An 18226-nucleotide genomic window follows, 5' to 3' on the forward strand; every position below is an offset into this window, starting at 1 on the left:
GATCTGCCTTGATATTCCCCCACTGTAGGCAGTTATTTCTGCAGGGACCATAGTAACACACAGGCGAGCGGCATACAGAAAGGATCTGAAACTTCACACATGCAGGAGATGCTCCCTTACATCCTGGGTTACCCTTAGGAGTGAGATATTGAGTTTGATTACCCTAGCCTGTGGAAAAGGGTACCAATATTCAGAATAGGCTCACTAGCCACTTATAGTAACTTCATTCACAAACCACCCTTTGTCCCTTCCTCCCCTTACCTGCCCCCTCCCTTCCCACAAACTCATCATAATTGGTACTTGCAGCAACCTATGTGCTAGCCAAGGGACAGTGAGAAAGAGGTGTGTGTAACTTTTGTGATTCACGGCTGTGAGCACAATCACAACACTGTCTGTTCATTGTTTCTTTGCCTTCTGCAGATGTGCCCTTGAGAACACACTCCTCCACACCGGTGGAGTGCCTCCATCAGATAAGGCAGTGACCCAAGAGGAGTAAGGAGGATATGTTTCACAAAGTGCTGCAGTCAACAAATACAGCATAGAGTGAAACAAGAGCATGGAGGGAGACAATTAATGAAAGATTGAAGCTGCATTGCCAGGAAAGGACACAGGGGCAGGAGCTGATAATAAAGTTCCTTGAGGACCAGACAGAGATGTTGAAGTCCCTCATTAACCTGCAATTGCAGCAAATCTGTGCCCAACTCCCCCTTCAGCCACTACAGAACTCTTGTCCCTGCCCTCCCCAAACTCCCTCATCGCATTCCTCGCATGTTCCCAGTCCCTCACAGTACCCATGCGCTCCACACCTGGCGACAGGTTTCCTCAAGGAAGCTGGAGCTACACCCAGCTGTGAGATCCCTAACTGCGAGACTGTTCTTCTTTCTCATGTCACCTGTTTGACCAAAAGTTTGTGTTTGATCCTGTTATTAAACTTGAGTCTTTGAAATTAAATGAGTCTTTATTTGTGAAATTCATACATACATCGCTCAGTGCTAACATTGAAACACATTGGTGTGTATATAATGTCTACTGCAGTTTCCACGGTATGCATCCGATGAAGTGAGCTGTAGCTCACGAAAGCTCATGCTCAAATAAATTGGTTAGTCTCTAAGGTTCCACAAGTACTCCTTTTCTATTGGCTAGAGGCAGGACTATTTTCTCCTTGCAATTAATGCCCAAGAAGCAAGCACTACAGAGGTAATTCATGGCAGCAAGTAAACATTGTCTGGCCAAATGCATCACACAGAGACACATTACTGGGAACCATTGTCAAAGTGCTCCTTCAAAGCCTCCCTGATTAAAATAGCCTCTTGCTGCACCCCTCTAATTGCCCTTGTATCTGGCTGCTCAAAATCAGCAGCCAGCTGATCAGCCTTAACAGCCCACCCCTGGGGAAACTTTTTCCCCTTAGATTCACAATTATTATGTATTATTCAGCAGGCCGCAATGACCATAGAAATATTTTCCTCATTGAGGTCTAACTGGTCAAAAAAATAGCACCAGCAACATTTTAGTCAGCCAAAGGCACATTCAGTGGTCATTTGGCACCTGCTAAGCATATTGTTAAAACACCCCTTGCTGCTGTCTGGGTTCCCAGTGTAAGGCTTTATGAAGCACAGGATAAAGGATATGTGGGATCTCCAGGTTCACTATGGGCATTTACACATTCCCCAATGGAATCGTCTGATCTGGAAAGAAAGTCCCAGCCTGCAGCTTTCTGTGCAATCCAGTGCTCTGAAAGATGCGTGAATCATGTGCCTTCCCTGACTACCCTGCATTGAAGTCAATGATCCACCAGAGCCTGCAAGACCATAGAGAAAGTAGCCTTTTTGGTTGATGTACTCCATCACAAGATGGTCTGGGGCCAAAATTGGGATATGCATCCCATCTATCGCCCCGTCACAGTTAGGGAATCCCATTGCCTAAAAGCAATCAATTATTTCCTAGACATTACCGAGAGTCACAATCCTTCATAGCAGGGGGCAATTAATGCCTCTGCAAACTTGCACCACCACAACCCCCACGGTGTACTTTCCAACTCCAAACTGACTTGTGTCTGACTGGTAGCAGTCTGGAGTTGCCAGCTTCCACACAGCGATCGCTACTCAGGTTACCACAGTGAGGGCAGCTCTCATTCTAGTGTCCTTGCATCGCAGTTCTGGGGCGAGCTCCGCACAGTTCCAGGAAGGTGACTTTTGCACATCTGAAAGTTCTGCAGCCACTGCTCTTCATCCCATACATGCATCACAATGTGATCCCACCACTCACTGCTTGTTTCCCAAGCCCAGTACCAACAGTTCACCATGGCAAGCTGTTCTGTGAATGCCAGCAGCAATCCTGAATTATTTGTTTCCATGGCAGACAGCAGAGCAGGCATCACTGATTCACTCTGTTTTGCAACTCATAAAATATTGCAGGACCAGCCGCATTGTGTTCATAATTCTCATCACTACAGTGGTCAGCAGCTCAGGATCCATGCTGTCAGGCAGAGATGGCAGGTGCACACTTTACAAGGGCTGTTGAAAAACAGCACAAAACAAAGTAGGAACTATGAAGCTCATGGAATGGGATGGAAATAACTGCATCATAGTTATGGTGAGCACATCCCCATGATGCATTGTGATCTGTTCCCAGAGTTCACAGCAGCAGAAAGTGACAGAGGGTGGGGAGTTGCACTGTGGGATAGCTACCCATGATGCAACATTCTTTCTGTTGATGCAAGAGCAACGACCGTGGACACACACATCTGATACAAGGAGCATTGTATGGACACGCTCCACTGATGTTATTAAAGCAACTTATGATTGTCAACAAAACTTAAGTCAACTTAACTCTGTAATGTAGACCAAGGCTGAGAAAGGTACTCAGTGTCACAACTAACTACAAGGTGGAACAGATTGTTAAGCATAATAAGTTAACACATATCGCAAGAGGCCATTCAAGGTGAAGTGGGCAGTTAACTCCCCTGTAGTCATAGGATAAAGGAGGGTTAATGGGTTAAAGATTGTTGTATTGAACCTTAAATCCAGTGTATTTATTGAGTCCATGATTTCTAGTGTCTAGCTAAGTTATGAATTTATACTCCCAGGCTTGTCTTTTGAAAGTGGTGTGCAAATTTCCTTTGAGGATGAGGACTTATAGGTCAGGTATGGAGTGATCATTTTGTCAAAGTGTTCACCCATGGATGGTATGGTGTTTTTGTTTTTTAGCATTTTTCTGCATTCGAGAGCATAGTGACTGGTTTCACCCACATAGTTGTTATTGGAGCACTTAGTGCACTGGATAAGGAACAACACGTTGTGATAGGCATGTGTAGGACCCTTGGATCTTGAAAGGTGTGGTGAGGAGGATGGGTACTGAGCAGTGGAGATATGTTGTAGGTTTTGCATCTGTTGTTATGGGAGGGTCTGGTGCTGCTTTGAGTTGGTGTGTCCTGGTATGTGGGGAGCTTGCTTCTGATGTTGAGCATGGGGGATTATTTGAAGTCCAGAAGAGGCGGGGGTTGGGAAAGATTTATTCAGTTTGCAGTCCCCATTGAGGATTGTTACTGTTGACTTATACCCTATAGGGGCTCCAGCATGGAGTGATAGGTGACAACTAGGGCCATGCGGTTGTTGGATCCCCCCCCTGCCGGTATTAAAGCAGGTACTCTTGGGGTATTTGGGTGGCCCATTCCGGGGTGCTATCTACTTCTCTGGTGGCGTGTCCTTGTTTTGTAAAGGTGGTTTTAAGTGTGTTAAGGTGTGTATCCCAAACTGTCACATCAAAGCATATTATGTGGTATCTGAGTGTCTGGCTGTAGAAAATAGATTTTTTGTGTGTGTTTTGGGTGGTTTCTTGGATCTGTGAAGGTAAGTGTGGTGATCCGTGGGTTTATTATATATAGTTGTCTGTAGGGTTCCAGGGCTGAATCTAATTGTGGTGTCCAGGAAGTTGATGCTGCTGTGGGAATGTTCTAGAGAGGTTTTGAGAATTGGGTGGTGGTTGTAGAAGTTGTGGTGGAAACCTGTGAGGGAATTAAGGTCTTCTATCTGGGATGAAAATATCTGATGTAACTCAGGTATATCATTGGTTTTTTGATACATTTGTCCAGAAATTCTTCCTCAGTGTGGCCCATGAAGAGGTTGGCATATTGGGGAGCCATCCTAGGACCCATGGCTATTCCCATGATTTGGGCAAAGCCTTTGTTACTGAATGCAAAATTGTTATGGGTGAAGATGAAATGAATGAGTTTGGCAATGTGTTTGGGGTGGAATACCGGAGTATTGGCAATTGTCTTGAAGATATTTGAGGCAGGCAGTTATGCCCTCATGGTGAGGGATGTTGGTGTATAGGGAGATGACATCCATAGTGGCAAGGATGGTGTTCCGAGGGAGGTTGTTAGTGTTGTGGAGTTTCTGGAGGATGTTGATTGTGTCATGGAGGAAACTGGCCATTTGCGTGGTGAGTGGTTTGAGGATGGTTTTTGAGTCCTGATAGTCCTTTAGTAAGAGTGCTGTGGACAGATATGATGGATCTGCCTGTGTTCCCTTGTTTGTGTATCTTGGGAAACATGTAGAAATTCTCTGGGGTGGGTTTGTGGGGAATGAGCTTGTGGAGTTTCTCTTGGAGTTGTTGGGGAAGGACTTGATGATACCCTTAAATTCCTAGGTGAATTGTGGTGTGGAGTCTTCTTGGAGTTTTTTATAGTAGGTGGTGTTGGAGAGTTGATGGTTGGCCTCATTGATATAGTCATCACAGCTGAGGACTATGATGGCACCCCCCCCCCATGTCTTTTGGTTTGATCACTGTCTGGTGGTTGGATTTCAGGGACTGAATAGCTGTCCTCTTGGTGGTGGAAAGATAGGGGTGGATGTGATGTTTGTTAAGGATTTCACAGTCAATTTTTCCCCCTGAAGCAATCAATGTAATGATTAAGGATACGATTCTGTCACGCAGGTCATGGATTCTGTGACTTTCTGGGATCTTCCTGATTTCTTCTGGGGCAGGGCCTGCCAAAACAGCTGGATGGTGACCAGCCCTGGGGCTGCCACAATAGCTGGCCGGCAAAACAGCTGGCTGCATTCAGCCCCGGGGCCACCAGAGTAGTGGCCAGCCCCAGAGCAGTGGCCCCGGAACAGCTGGCTGGTGGTTAGCCCTGGGGCTGTCAGAGAGCTGACCAGGGGCCAGCCCTGGGTGTGCTGGAGCAGTGGTCCCTGGCCTGCCAGTGCAGTGGCCAGGGTTGAGTCAGCCCCCCTGGGGCAGGAGCAGCAGCAGTCAGCCCCTGCCCCAGGAGCAGTGGCACAGCTGGAACAGCTGCAAGCCCCAGCAGTGCTCTGTTTATCCTCACCCCGCCCCCCAGGGTATTTTTAGTAAAAGTCAGGGATAAGTCACAGGCTTCTGTGAAATTTTGTTTATTGCTCACAACCTGTCCCTCACTTTTACTAAAAAAACTCGTGACAGAATCTTAACCTTAATAATGATCAAGTGTGTGACTTCATCATTATGCTCCCAAATTAACTCTCTCCGAAAAATGATACAAGACACAAACACCTTATCACCTATGTACAAACACTTTTCACAAAGCAATCACTCCATATTTGACCTCTCAGTCCTGTCCTCCAAAGAAACCTGCACAACACCTTCAAAAGACAAGTCTGAGAGCTTAAATTCATAACTTAGCTAGACACTAGAAATCATGGCCTCACTAAATACACCGGATTCATGGTTCAATCTATAACCCAATAACCCTCCTTTATCCTATGACTGCAGGGATGTTAACTGTCCACTTCACTTTAAATGGTCTCTCACAACATGTTAACTCCTTATGCTTAACAATCTGTTCCATCTTGTATTTAGCTGACACTCTGAATACCTTTTTCAGACCGAAAAAAGAGCTCTGTGGATCTTGAAAGCTTCTCTCTTTCACCAGCAGAAGTTGGTCCAATAAAAGAGATTACCTCATCCACCTGGTCACTCTTATTTCAGTTTGAGTGATGTATTCTGTGCTTAGTTTAAACCCATTCCTAATTGACTCAAGCTAATTCAGTATCAGCCAGGTTACTGGTGATCTGAGTGTCCACTCAGTTTTTTGCGGTTTAACTACATTGATTTTAAATTACAATTTTAGTTAAAGTGGTGTGACCCCGTATAGACAAGCCCACAGTCTTTTATTCCTTCTACTTCCCATTTCCTCTCTTTCTGTGTCCTCCCAGGTTAGTAGGAGACAAGTCCTGAGGTCCTCTCAGGCAAAATTCTCGTTGATCAAGTATAACAGGCTGCTATAAAACATAATTATCAGTGGTAACTTAACTGAAACTGCTGTTGTCACTTCCCCATGTCTCACACTTCTAACAATAGTGAATCACAAGATGTCAAGCACTTCTGATTTAGTTTTTTTAAAAAATAAATGCTGGACTTTAGAATCCCAGTCACCACAGTTGATGTACTGCTATGGACAGCTGTTAATTTGTCTTTTTAAAAAATGTTTAGCTCTTACCATAAGCACAAGGCAAGAGCTATACAGCTATGAACTGGGCTAGCAATTTTAGATGGAGGCTTTATCATCTTCTGTGTTACAAGCCTTTTTATCATCTTTGCGGTCACTTTGGGCCTGATCCAAAGCCCATATGTTCAGCAGCCTTTCAGTGACTTCCTGGTCTCCAGCTAATTTTCTGGTCATTGTTATTGTACCAGAGGCTTCCTAAGTGGGGTCCCCTGGAGAGGGCACCATCAGTTGTCCCTGGGCACTCTTCGTGGACACACCCATCTCTACTTTACCCAACAAATTCCTTTCTCTACCTTTTGGAGAGGCAAGAAACCACCCAAGAATGACCAGCTGTCAGAAGCAGATGCAGTGAACAGATTTTATGGGACCCCAGTGGAAAACAACAGATTTCCGTATGCTTTAAAAAAAGATTTTTAGATAGTGACCACTAGGAGACATTGTATCAAAAAGCCAGGAACACAACACTGTTATGAAAGCACTAGGTGGAGTTGCATCAAGTAGCCATAAAGAAAAAGAGCTATTATGATGGCAAGGGCAAGCTGAGAGACAAGCTCCCCACTTGAGTTCCTGCTCCCTTTGCCTCGAGTACTGGAAACTTTAATGCTTATCTTCTGACACTACAAGCTGAAGCTGCTAACTAGTTCAACAAGTCAGTCTCCAACAATCCTGGCCTTCTTGCAGCCCAGGGTCTCCTTTGACACTAATTGGATGTGCTGCTAAGGCATTAACTAGGTGTAGTTAATTTTCACTATATGTGCACTCCAAGGGCCCCTTACACAGGATCAGTTCTAGGGCTGGGGGAGCAGGACAGTCACCCTGGGCTGTGGGCACCAACTTCCAGGAGGCACCCATACTGTTGTGTCACATTTAAAAAAAAGTTTTATTTGTTCTGCTGATTCGGCAGGGTCTTGGGTTTTTTGTTTTTTTGGTTTGTTGGTTTGTTTGTTTTGTTTTGCCATTCGTGCCCTCCGAGTAGGCAGCTATCTGCTTTGACTCCAACTTTCCAGGCACCACCATCACCATCCATCTGGGTCTTGTCTAATTACGCCTTTTCTTTGTTGGCCTGTTTTTTTTCTCTCTCTCATGATGGTAGGTATTCCCCTTTCCTTTACTTCCTGTACTCAACTTGCTTAAACAAACTAGCAACGGTAATTTGTCCTTCCTCTGTCTTCTCTCTTTCCACTATCATAGGCTAACTATGCAGATCTACATTTTTGCCTGGCTAAATCCCTCACAGAAGAAAAGATAGAGTTCACTTTCCCTGTCTCTCAACTTGCTGCTTATTAATCTCAGAGAGTCAGCTCACAGGCATGTGAAACAGCTGCTATAGTTATGTGATGAGGAGGGTGTCAGCCTCCATCTTGGAAAGTGGGTTTTAGAACCACAGGGGATAAAATGGATTGTATCAGTCTCCAGCTTATGACAGACTCTTATGGCTGTGTTTTTTAATGTTCAAATAAAAATAATACAATTGTTTAATACCAACTCTACATAACTGAATAAGAACAATACACTGAGTGAGAGAAAGGTGTGTCCACTTCCCCAATTAATTGCTGAGAAGTCTCTGGTTACCAGAATTAAGCTACCTATCCCCTTCAGTACCCTTGTGTGCTTAGTTCCCAATGTGGGGGGCTCTTCTCGCAGTGAATAGATATTGATGGTTTGGGTGGAGCCCGATGAAGTGAGCTGTAGCTCACGAAAGTTTATGCTCAAATAAATTTGTTAGTCTCTAAGGTGCCACATGTACCCCTATTCTTCTTTAAGAAGGAGGTTTTTTTAAAGGTCAAAAGCTCTTCTTTTCACCTGGGGAGTCAGGCTCAAATTAAGGAAGACTATAACATGCTATGTTACCTAAGGCAGCTAATTTTAAATATTAGAGTCTCAGCACTGCGTGGCAGGACTTTTTATCAATGATTTTCACAGACACATTTGGTTTGGTCTTTCATCTCTCAGCATCCTTCCCTATGTCTAGTTTAAGCAGCTGAGGAATCCATGTTTTGAAGATGTTATGAGGTAAGGGTTAGATTTGTGCAAAACGTTGACAATTGTCTGGGTTTTGAGCTGCAATGATTTGAACCTCCCTGAATTTTGCTTTGAACAAACCAAATATCAGACAGTATTACCATTTTCATATTGTAAATATGATTCTAATTCTCTCACATTTTGACATTACAGTTGTTTTATCAACCTTTATGAGGTATCCAAGTAAGGTGTGGTCTACGCTTAAGATGCTGCAGCAGCAAGCTGCACCATTGTAGCACTTCAGCAGGGACACGACCTACAATGGGAGGTATTCTCCCATCGGCATAGGTAATCCACCTCCCCAAGGGGTGGTAGCTAGATTGACAGAAGAATTCTTCTGTGGACCTAGCGCTGTCTGCACGGGGACTTAAAATGGGTTTAACAATGCTGCTCAGGGGTATGGACTTTTCACACCCCAACCAACATAGTTAAATTGACCTAATTTTCTAGTGTAGACCAGGCCCCAGTTACAAGTATGTTCCATTCTGCTTTCTGCCTCTCCCAGTCCCTTAGCCATGTCAGCTCTTTCTCTAAGTTTTTATAGTGCACTTTATTTTCTTTTATATTTATACTTCACTTTATTTTTTACTGCACCATTTTCACTCCGTGCATCTGAAGAAGTGGGGTTTTTTACCCACAAAATCTATGCCCAAATAAATCTGTTAGTCTTTAAGGTGCCACCGGACCCCTTGTTGTTATTGTGGAGATAGACTAACATGGCTACCCCTCTTATACTGCACTTGTTACATTGTATCTTTGTTCCAAGGTTTCTGCTTTAAACCCAATATCATTTGTGTGAGTATTCACTTGCTCCAGCCTATCATCAACTACTCTGAGTAGTGTCTTAATCTGGGTAAGATTTTTGGTTGATGTGTTCTGTGTAAATGTTATGACTTTTTTTCCATGTTCCCCCCTCTTCATCTCTAGGAAATCTACAAGACAGCAGTTATTTTGTGAGGCAGAGATGGTACATACTGTATTATAGATGAGAGAGAGAGAGAGAGAGAGAGAGAGAGACACGCACAGTGTTCTGGAGATTTTACTTTGATTCTTTCTTAGTTTGTTTTCTTTAGTCTAAAATTAAAGTCACTCAGATTGAAAGTGTATAGTTGATCTTCTTGTATAGAAAAATTTAACTCTTTATTCTTCCCAGGCATCTGAGAGTGTTGTCCTGTAAGACTCCTGGCACGTCATACCTTTTATTAGGCCTAAGGTAGTGACTTAGAGCAATATGTAAAGCTAAAAACTCTGAGGACATTGTTTACCTCCTTTCAGCATTATTAATGAGCAGAAGGATCTATATGTAGAAATAATGTGCAGCTAAATGGCTATTTATCAAATTGTTCATGTTTATATAAAAGAGAGGCCAGCCACTACATCAGATTACAATGACAAGTGAACACTTAATTTTTTTCCCTACATGTGTTAAATATAATAAAAAAAAGTTAACAGCCATTCATGAAACTACCATCTTGACAGTCAAATGATGCAGAGCAAGGCTGAGAAATAGCAGAACACTTCTATATTTCATATGCATGACAAAGCAGGGGCTTTCAAAGCTGTTATAAGGAAAATTCAAATTAACAATGACCAAACAACTAAAACCCAAGCCTTACCTTTACTACAGCTTTGAAAGTTCCCTGTTAATAGGAATTACTGTTATATTTCATTGTAATACCAGTAGTCTATTAGTACTTTACATAATTAAGAGACAAGTCCCTGCCTCGGAGTTTATCATTTAAGGACCCAATCCTCTTACCACTGTGACTTCAATGGGACTATCCACAGTAATAAGTCTTTGCATGCCCAAGCAGTAGTGGGTTATATAGACCCTATGCAACATGAGAGTAGAGAAAGGGTTAATACTGGTCCAAGGAGAGGGAGGAGGTAGGACAGCTGGGCTCAGTTACAGCTTCATTCTAAACAGGCTTTAATTTCAGAGTATAAAAAGGTTAGAGCCTGGTCCCACAAGGTGCTGAATACATGGACTTTAGGAGGGATGTTATGCAAAATAAATCACTTCTGAATAAAGGCACAAAGCCTAGAATAAAGACTCAGGGACAGATTCTAGCCCTTTTATGCAGCTCTGGTAATGTGACGGGGCCACAATAGCTTATCTGTATGGGGGGGGGGGGGAGTGAGGATGGAAATAGCTCCAGAGCAGGAATAGTGTAGTGCCGATATGAGACCCTATGCTGAATGCTTCACCCCCTAATGTAGGAGTAGACTGGGAACAGGAGCAGGCAAGCACCTCCTGAGAGGCTCAGCACAGAAGTAGGCCCTTGGTGATTCCTGAAGACCGAGAACCAGCTAAGAGAGGTGCCTGGCAGAGGAAGTCTTCCACACAGATGCTAAATAGCTGATGTACAGATAGAGACTGGGGAACGGGTTGCAATGAAAAGTCACACAACTGACCTGACAGGGAGGTTTAGTTTGTCTTGTTACTGCCATGAGTTTTCTGTGTTTTTGTTTTTTGTCTTTAAAAAACAGTTTAATATTTCTCACTGAAGTTCATAAGCCTGTAGGGAGAACTGCATTTTAAGGAGGGACCTGCAGTTGGCAAGGGCTGAGCAGGGGTGAGAGGTGTTACTTTATCTCAGTCCCTCCTGTATTCTCTGTCTAGCACTCAGTAGCGTTAAAAGCACATTTCTGCAGCTGATTCATGTGAGACTTATACGGCACACAGCATAATGGTGTGTGAGCCCCAATATTTTACTTCTCTTCCATGTCAACAAGTAGGTAGGATTGTTCTTTATATTCTGGTAATGCCTAGAGGAATTGACTGAGTTTGCAACCCCATTGTACTAGGCACAGTACATATTTATATAGTCAGACACAGTTCCTGACCTGAAATACTTACATCTTAAATAAATAATACAGACAAGGCTAGTAGAAAGGAAATATTATTCCCATTTTATGGCTGAGAAACTGCAGCCCAGAGAGTTTAAGTCTGGCAGAGCCAAGAATTGAACCCCAATATCTTGCATCCTATCTAGTGCCTTAACCACAATGTCATTCTTCTATGGGTTAAGACTTCATTTCTCTCTTCTTGTTCCTCTCTCTCTCTCTCTCTCTCTCTCTCTCTCCCCCATCCTGAGAAGAGGTAGAGTGCCAAGTTTTGTCTTGTGTTCTGTGTATTTATAGTGTATGTGTGTTATGGGAAGACCATGTTGAGATGGTTCTTGTAGATATCTGGAAGGTTGTTGGGTTCATCATCAATCCTCAGATATTCTGGAAGCAGTGGCGTCACTGGGAATTTTGTGTGTGAAATGGCTGCAGAATTTGGTTCTTCCACTGAGGGGCTGTTCACCCTCAGGTGACAACAAAACCTTGACAGGTCTTTCTAAGAGGCCTTTGTAACATCATTTTAAGTTATAGATTCTTATATAAATGTTTAAGCACTGTATGGAATATGACAACTAATTGGCAGAGATTGCAAGGCAGGATGCATAGGACAACAGCATTTCTAATTTAATTGCAGTTTTCCTTATCGAACTGTCTTTTTTGAAACAGCACACCTTACTTATTATGTAAGATGCTGAGTTAGTGGATACTAAAGCTGCCACATGACATGTTCTGTGACTAGGGCCAGAAAATAAAGACCAGTCTCTTACCAGCACTTCTGTATCATGCCTTTATTACACTGAATTTCCACAGACTTCAATGACCATATGTAGAATCCTGCAAATCTGTGGATATCCTCTTCATATCCACGGATATGCACAGACCATATTTGCAGATTGCGGATCTGATGTGGATACAAATTTTGTATCCGCACAGGGCTCTAACCATTTGTTAACTGTAATGGGAGTTGCAGGTGCTCAGCACCATTCAAGATCAGGCCTAAGGTGTGGCAAATATTGAAGCTTTGCATACACACCCTGTTGTGTTTTATGGCATCAGGGACAACCAAAAAGTCTTTGTATGTCAAGACCTGAGCTTAGGCCCTCAGATTTCTGTTTTGTTTTCCCTACAAAAGTTGATAACTTGCATCTTGACAGGGAGCTGCATTCCTTACACTGCTCCAGGTGTTTGCAGTGCTATTGATATTATCAGCTGCAGCAAGTGTAAAATGCAGAACCTGGAGGGCCCGAATTTGATTTCCACATATAAGTGATGGAAGAATTGTTTATTTTCAAGATGTAGGCCCTTGGTTACTTTGCACATCTGACTCTCAATCCTTCCTATGCTGTCAGACCTAGCTTAGGGCACAAACAAGGCTCCACCATCCTGGATATGAACCTTTTTGCAGGGTATTTCATTATGTTTCTATAACACTTTTTTTTTTTTACATTTTTTTTTTAACAAGAATAGGCTATTGGCCTATCACTCAACCCCTAACTTGGAGAACCAGCACGCTGCATTGCATCTGGTCCCTATCTTCTGACCTGTCTGCCTTTGGTGGCTTTACCAGAGCTTAGAACTCCTGCTGGCCTAGCCATCAGGGTCACTGGAACACTGAAGCCTTCCCAGTCTGTCCCCCAGGAAAGGCTGTATCCACATAAGTTATTAAAACATTAGAGAAAATGCTACAAATAAAAAACATATCAAGCAGAGAAGGAAAAAGGTAACTCTTTGGTGTGTAATTCATTTTTTCTGTCAGGATCAACTGTGGAGAGACATCAGTTTCACCGTAGAAAAATGAGTTAAAGGGGTCATTCAGAGGGGAACGAATCTGCAGCCTTGAAGATGAGATAAGAATTTAGCTAGCAGTATAAAAGTAGAATTTTCTAGTGAGAACACTAGTCACAAGAGAAAAGGGTGATTAAATAATCTCTATAAGCACCTTCCTCAAGACAGTGCATCAGAGCAGAAAAAGTGACTTGTCATATGATCTGTTGCTCTCTACATCATTAAAGAAAACACTCCACACACCAAGCTGGTTGTTTCAAGGCTGATATGTTTTTAGCCTGGAAGAAGAGAACATAGAGCAGCAGAAACAACTGAAATTCTTTAACCTTTCAGCTATGTTTGGATATTTTCTCATTCACCATCAATATGGGAAACATCTCTACAACCAAAAGCAGAGTGAAAACCAAGGGAAGGGACCCAGATGCAGAGGGAGAGAAGGCACAAACAACTCATCAGAGGAATCTTTGGAGTGAGTAGTTACTGATCAATAATAGTATGATGAGATTAGCCTTTCAATCACTGGGTCATAACATTTAGACACCTTATATATTGCTACATTACCAGTTAATCTTAAACATGATTCAGGATCCCCACATTCTCACTAGCCATGACAGGCTTGCCAGCAATCCCCATTCTGTGAACCTTTGGTTGGAAAAATTCCTTTTGTGCTCCTTTTCCATTGAGGAGCCTCTCTAGTGGTCAGGTTCCCCTTTGAGATCTGTCTGTGCAGGGAAAGGGAGAGAAGCTTTCTCCTCTTTTCATTTGTATTGAAACTATAAGTCTCTCTTAACTCTGTGACATTATAAACTCAATTGCAAGCTCAGTAACTGGGGAAGTTACAATTTACTTCATATCTCTTTCCCCACAGCTTGCTTTACTTCCAAAACCAAAACTCAAACCAGGCATAAAATAACTCTCTACCCAGGGTCTTTCCAGCATCATCAACTGGGAGGAGTCAGGATGCAGCCTTCCCCTTTCCTTTTTATAACCCTGTCCAGATCAGTTATACCGTAGGCAGGAACCTGGTAACCCTTCACATGCCAAAACATCTTTTCAGCTTGTCTCATATTCTGAATTAAGCTCACCAGTCCAGAACAGACATTCCATAGCAGTCTTACCAATTCAAACTAACTTTTGACATTAGAATTTAATCACCAAATTTTGATGTTAGACACAGGATCTCAGCAAGGGAAAGACCAGATTTTATTTTAATTCTCTCTTGTTTTCTGGGTATTTTTGTTTGTTTTGTTTACTACAAAAAAATTAGAAGAATTTTTGAATTCTGCAATCCTCTCTTTCCAAGCTGCCGAAGTTCTGGAACCCCTTATACAAATCACTTCAAATTTAATAGAAAAATTCTACCTTCATACCACAAAATTCTATTTTCTACCATCACTCTAAAATTTCTTTGTGTGTATGTGTGTCTAAAATCAGACTTATATTAGAAAATCTAAACTTAGAGTGGCTCCAATGCAAATCTGCCATTCTTAGCTATTTATATAACACCTGGTAGTATCTAAGAGCATGTCTACACTTACCTCCAGAGCGATCGATCCAGCGGGGGTCGATCTATCGCATCTAGTAAAGATGTGATAAATCAACCGCCGAGTGCTCTCCCGTCCACTCTGGTACTCCACCCGAGTGAGAAGCGAAGGCGGAGTCAACTGGGGAGCGTCAGCAGTCGACCTACTGCAGTGAAGACACCGTGGTAAGTAGCTCTAAGTATGTCGAGTTCAGCTACACTATTTTCGTAGCTGAAGTTGTGTAATTTAGACCGACTTCGCTCGCTCCCCCCACTCCCTCCCCCCCAGTGTAGACCAGGCCTACGGCCCAGATTTCAAACGCATTTAGATGCCTAATTCAATCCTCATCTTACAAAATCCACTCCTAACTCTGTAGAGCTTTAGAATGCAAAATGTTTGAAAGGTGCTGTACAACCCATCTGAGGTTTTGATTTTGTGGGGAAAGAAACCAGTAAAGCTTATGTTCCCATTCCAAGCAAGTCATGGAGATTGGAGCCAGTATGGGATCTGAATCTGGATTTCCCCCAAGTTCAAGGGGTGTTCTTAAGATGGGTTCCAATTGAATTCATCATAATGATAGGACTGAATAGAGAAGTTCAGATCCAGGTCTAGGTCTGGAACCCAAATTCCCTGAAGTTTGGGGAGATTTAAAGTCTCTGTTGCAATTTGCTCATCTCTATTTTGGCCAACTTTAGTTACTGTGGAAGTAATGATGTCAAGGGTATGTGGCACTTACTGACGAGACTGGGACTGCTCCTAAGCATCATCCCCTAACAATGCATCTCTGTTAGGAAGAGCTGGGGACCTAGGCCTGGATCTCTGAAAGGTGTACCGAAGGAGGGCCCATGTGGTGGGCCTTGGAGGTGGGGAGGAGCATGTTGCTATTAGGGAGTATGAAGACATTGGGGACGCAGGTGTCTTAGTGTGGGACAGAAGGGAATGCTTCTCTTTTGAAGTTGGCAAGCCTCCTGGTCAATCAAGTTACTAAGCGCTCTATCTTTGCAGGGAAAAGGGACAGAGCCTTATACTTTTTTTAATTAAATGAAATGTCCTTCAATATCCTGTACTAAATGTTGGAGCTGACATTCCCTATCAATGTGTCAAATTCAAAAGTTGTTAACTTTTGAAATTAGACTTCAGTCACTAAAAGTTTGGCCTGGGCACTAGATGTCTATGAGAGGAGTCTAGTACAGAGGTGGGCAAACTACGGCCCACGGGCCACATCCGGCCCACACGACTGTCCTGCCTGGCCCTTGAGCTCCTGGCTGGGGAGACAAGCCCCCGGCTCCTCCCCTGCTGTCCCCTCTCCCCCACAGCCTCAGCTCACTGTGCTGCCAGCGCTCTGGGCAGTGCAGCTGCGAGCTCCTTCTGGCCACTGCGGCGGTGTGGCTGGCTCCGGCATGGTAAGGGGTGGGGGTTGGATAAGGGGCAGCAGGTCCTGGGGGACAGTTGGGACAGGGAGCAGGGGGCAGTTGGATGGGGCAGAGGTTCTGGGGGGGCAGTCAGGGAATGGGGAGGGGTTGGATAGGTGTGGGAGTCCTGGGGGGGCTTGTCAGAGGGTGGGGGTGTGGATAGGAGTTGGGGCAGTCAGCGGACAAGGAGCGGGGGGGTTGGATGGGTCAGGGGTTCTGAGGGGGGCAGGAATTGGGAGGGGCGGATAGGGGATGGGAAGGGAGGTGTTTTTGGGGAGGCACAGCCTTCCCTACCTGGCCCTCCATACAGTTTCGCAACCCCGATGTGGCCCTCGGGCCAAAAAGTTTGCCCACCCCGGTCTAGTAAGTGAAATTGTATTTCTCTCCTACTTTCTTTTTTTATATTGGGTAAAAGTGACATAAAAAATGTTAAACTCTCTGAATTACCAGCATGCCTTCTGTTTTTAGTGTGTCATTATTCAGGAGCCAATTGTCCAATTTACTAAAAAGATCACATTTAACCTACCAATTTTGGCTATTATGGTCTGGGAAGGAGCACAACCTTGGGCTCATAATGGACATTCAGTTGCAACCATGATTATGGAGTGACTGCTTATATTAAACTGCAGCTGTGTGTTTGAGAGAATGTGTTGGATTGCTTGCCCGTGTGGCCATTGCCTGGGGGTCCTGGGTCTGTTTTACAGATAGGCAACATTTGTGAATGTTGCCACGCCAATACATGGCTGTCCCTTCCGAGCTTCGCTCTTTTCGATATTTGTAAAGCGCTTATCTTGGTATCAAAATGTGAGTCCCCCCCCCCCGTGTGTGTAACGATATACGGGGTGCCTGTGGCGTGAGCACGGGTTAGCGTGCGTGTGAGAAAGACAGAGGCGGAAAATCTGTGCCTGCCCAGCGGAGAGGGCTCTCTCGCGCGGCACCGCAAGCCGAGAGGGAGTCAGCAAGAGTCGGTACGGCCCATGCTCGCAGAGGACCGTGCCCCACCCAGCGCTGGGATGGGGGGGCCTGCGTTACACCCTCGCAACCAAGCGAAGTCAGCCTGGCATGCTCGGGGCGCAGCTGGAGGAAGTAGGCGCGGAGAGCAGCCAGCCTGTTGCTGGGCGGCGCACAGCGAAGTGGTTCTGTAACACGCAGGGGGAGGGGAGAAATTGCTCCGACTGTAGGTGTAGCCCCGCCGAGATCCCACTCCTCGTCGCAGCGCTGCGGCCGCAGGAACCGGCCGGAGGGGAACCGGCCTGTGCGCTATTACGTCACCCCCGCCCCTCCCCGCGGCGGGGAATTTCCCGCGGGGAGGAGCGGCCAAGGTAGGGCCAGGAACAGCTGAGTCGGAGCAGCAGGAGGGCGCGGAGCTGCCGCCGCCGAGAGTCCCGGGCTGAGCGCGCGTGCGGAGCGGGCACCATGGCTGGTAAGTGTCCCCGGTGCGCCGCCGGCCGGCCTGCGTCGCGCGGGACCCCGCCCTGGGCGCCCCGCGCTCGCTGCCTGGGGCCCGCCGCCCTGCAGGGCTTCCCTGCCGCTGCAGGGCGGTGAGCTGTCGTGATACACGGGTGGGGTTTGCCGTGCAGGCTGCAACCGCTCTCGCTGCTTCTACACGTTTAAAAGCCTCTGAAACCCCGGAAGGACGGGGGGAGAGAGAGAAAGAAAGACACTGGGTTGTCTGGGGCTGCCTGCAAATAAAGAACCCTTTAAGCCTGTGACTACCTGCCTAACTTCTATGCAACTGGGAGTGAGCTGGGCTGGCGTGTCCTCACCCAGCCTGGGCAGGGCTCTGGGCTTGGCAGAAGGTACCTGCCTTCCATTCGTGCCGTTGAGAAGACACCAGCTGCCGCCAGAGTCTTGACTGACATTATCTCCCAATGGCAGATTTCTGAGTCTGACATGGCTGTTCACCCAGGGGCTACTGTGTGTGCAAGCTAACTAACGATAGCGTCCCCAAAACCCTTGTAAGAATATGACTTTAGTGTGACACACAGGAAGAAGTGAGGTGGGGAAGGAAAGAATTAATTTTTGTTGTTGTTGTTGATGAAGGGAAGTAGCAGTGTGAGAGCTGGTTGATGGGGAAGTCTATTCACATGACATGTGAGTTTCGAGTGTGTGGTTTTTGTGAGAGTATCTATAGAATTTACCAGACCAAA

General features: G+C 45.0%; 1 protein-coding gene and 1 long non-coding RNA gene across 2 annotated transcripts in view; both read left to right on the forward strand.

Annotated features, from left to right (window-relative positions):
- LOC125633481 (uncharacterized) overlaps positions 1–18226 on the forward strand; it is a 266677-nt gene that overhangs the window by 110100 nt on the left and 138351 nt on the right. The window lies entirely within an intron of this gene.
- Positions 16969–18226, forward strand: part of REL (REL proto-oncogene, NF-kB subunit) — a 42254-nt gene continuing 40996 nt past the window's right edge. Inside the window, exon 1 of the mRNA XM_048842798.2 lies at positions 16969–17499. Within this exon, the coding sequence (XP_048698755.1) occupies positions 17493–17499 (7 nt within the window). The 5' untranslated portion in view covers positions 16969–17492. The remainder of the gene's footprint in view (positions 17500–18226) is intronic.

This window comes from Caretta caretta, chromosome 3 (genome assembly GCF_965140235.1).
Source record: "Caretta caretta isolate rCarCar2 chromosome 3, rCarCar1.hap1, whole genome shotgun sequence".
NCBI classification, from domain to species: Eukaryota; Metazoa; Chordata; order Testudines; family Cheloniidae; genus Caretta; species Caretta caretta.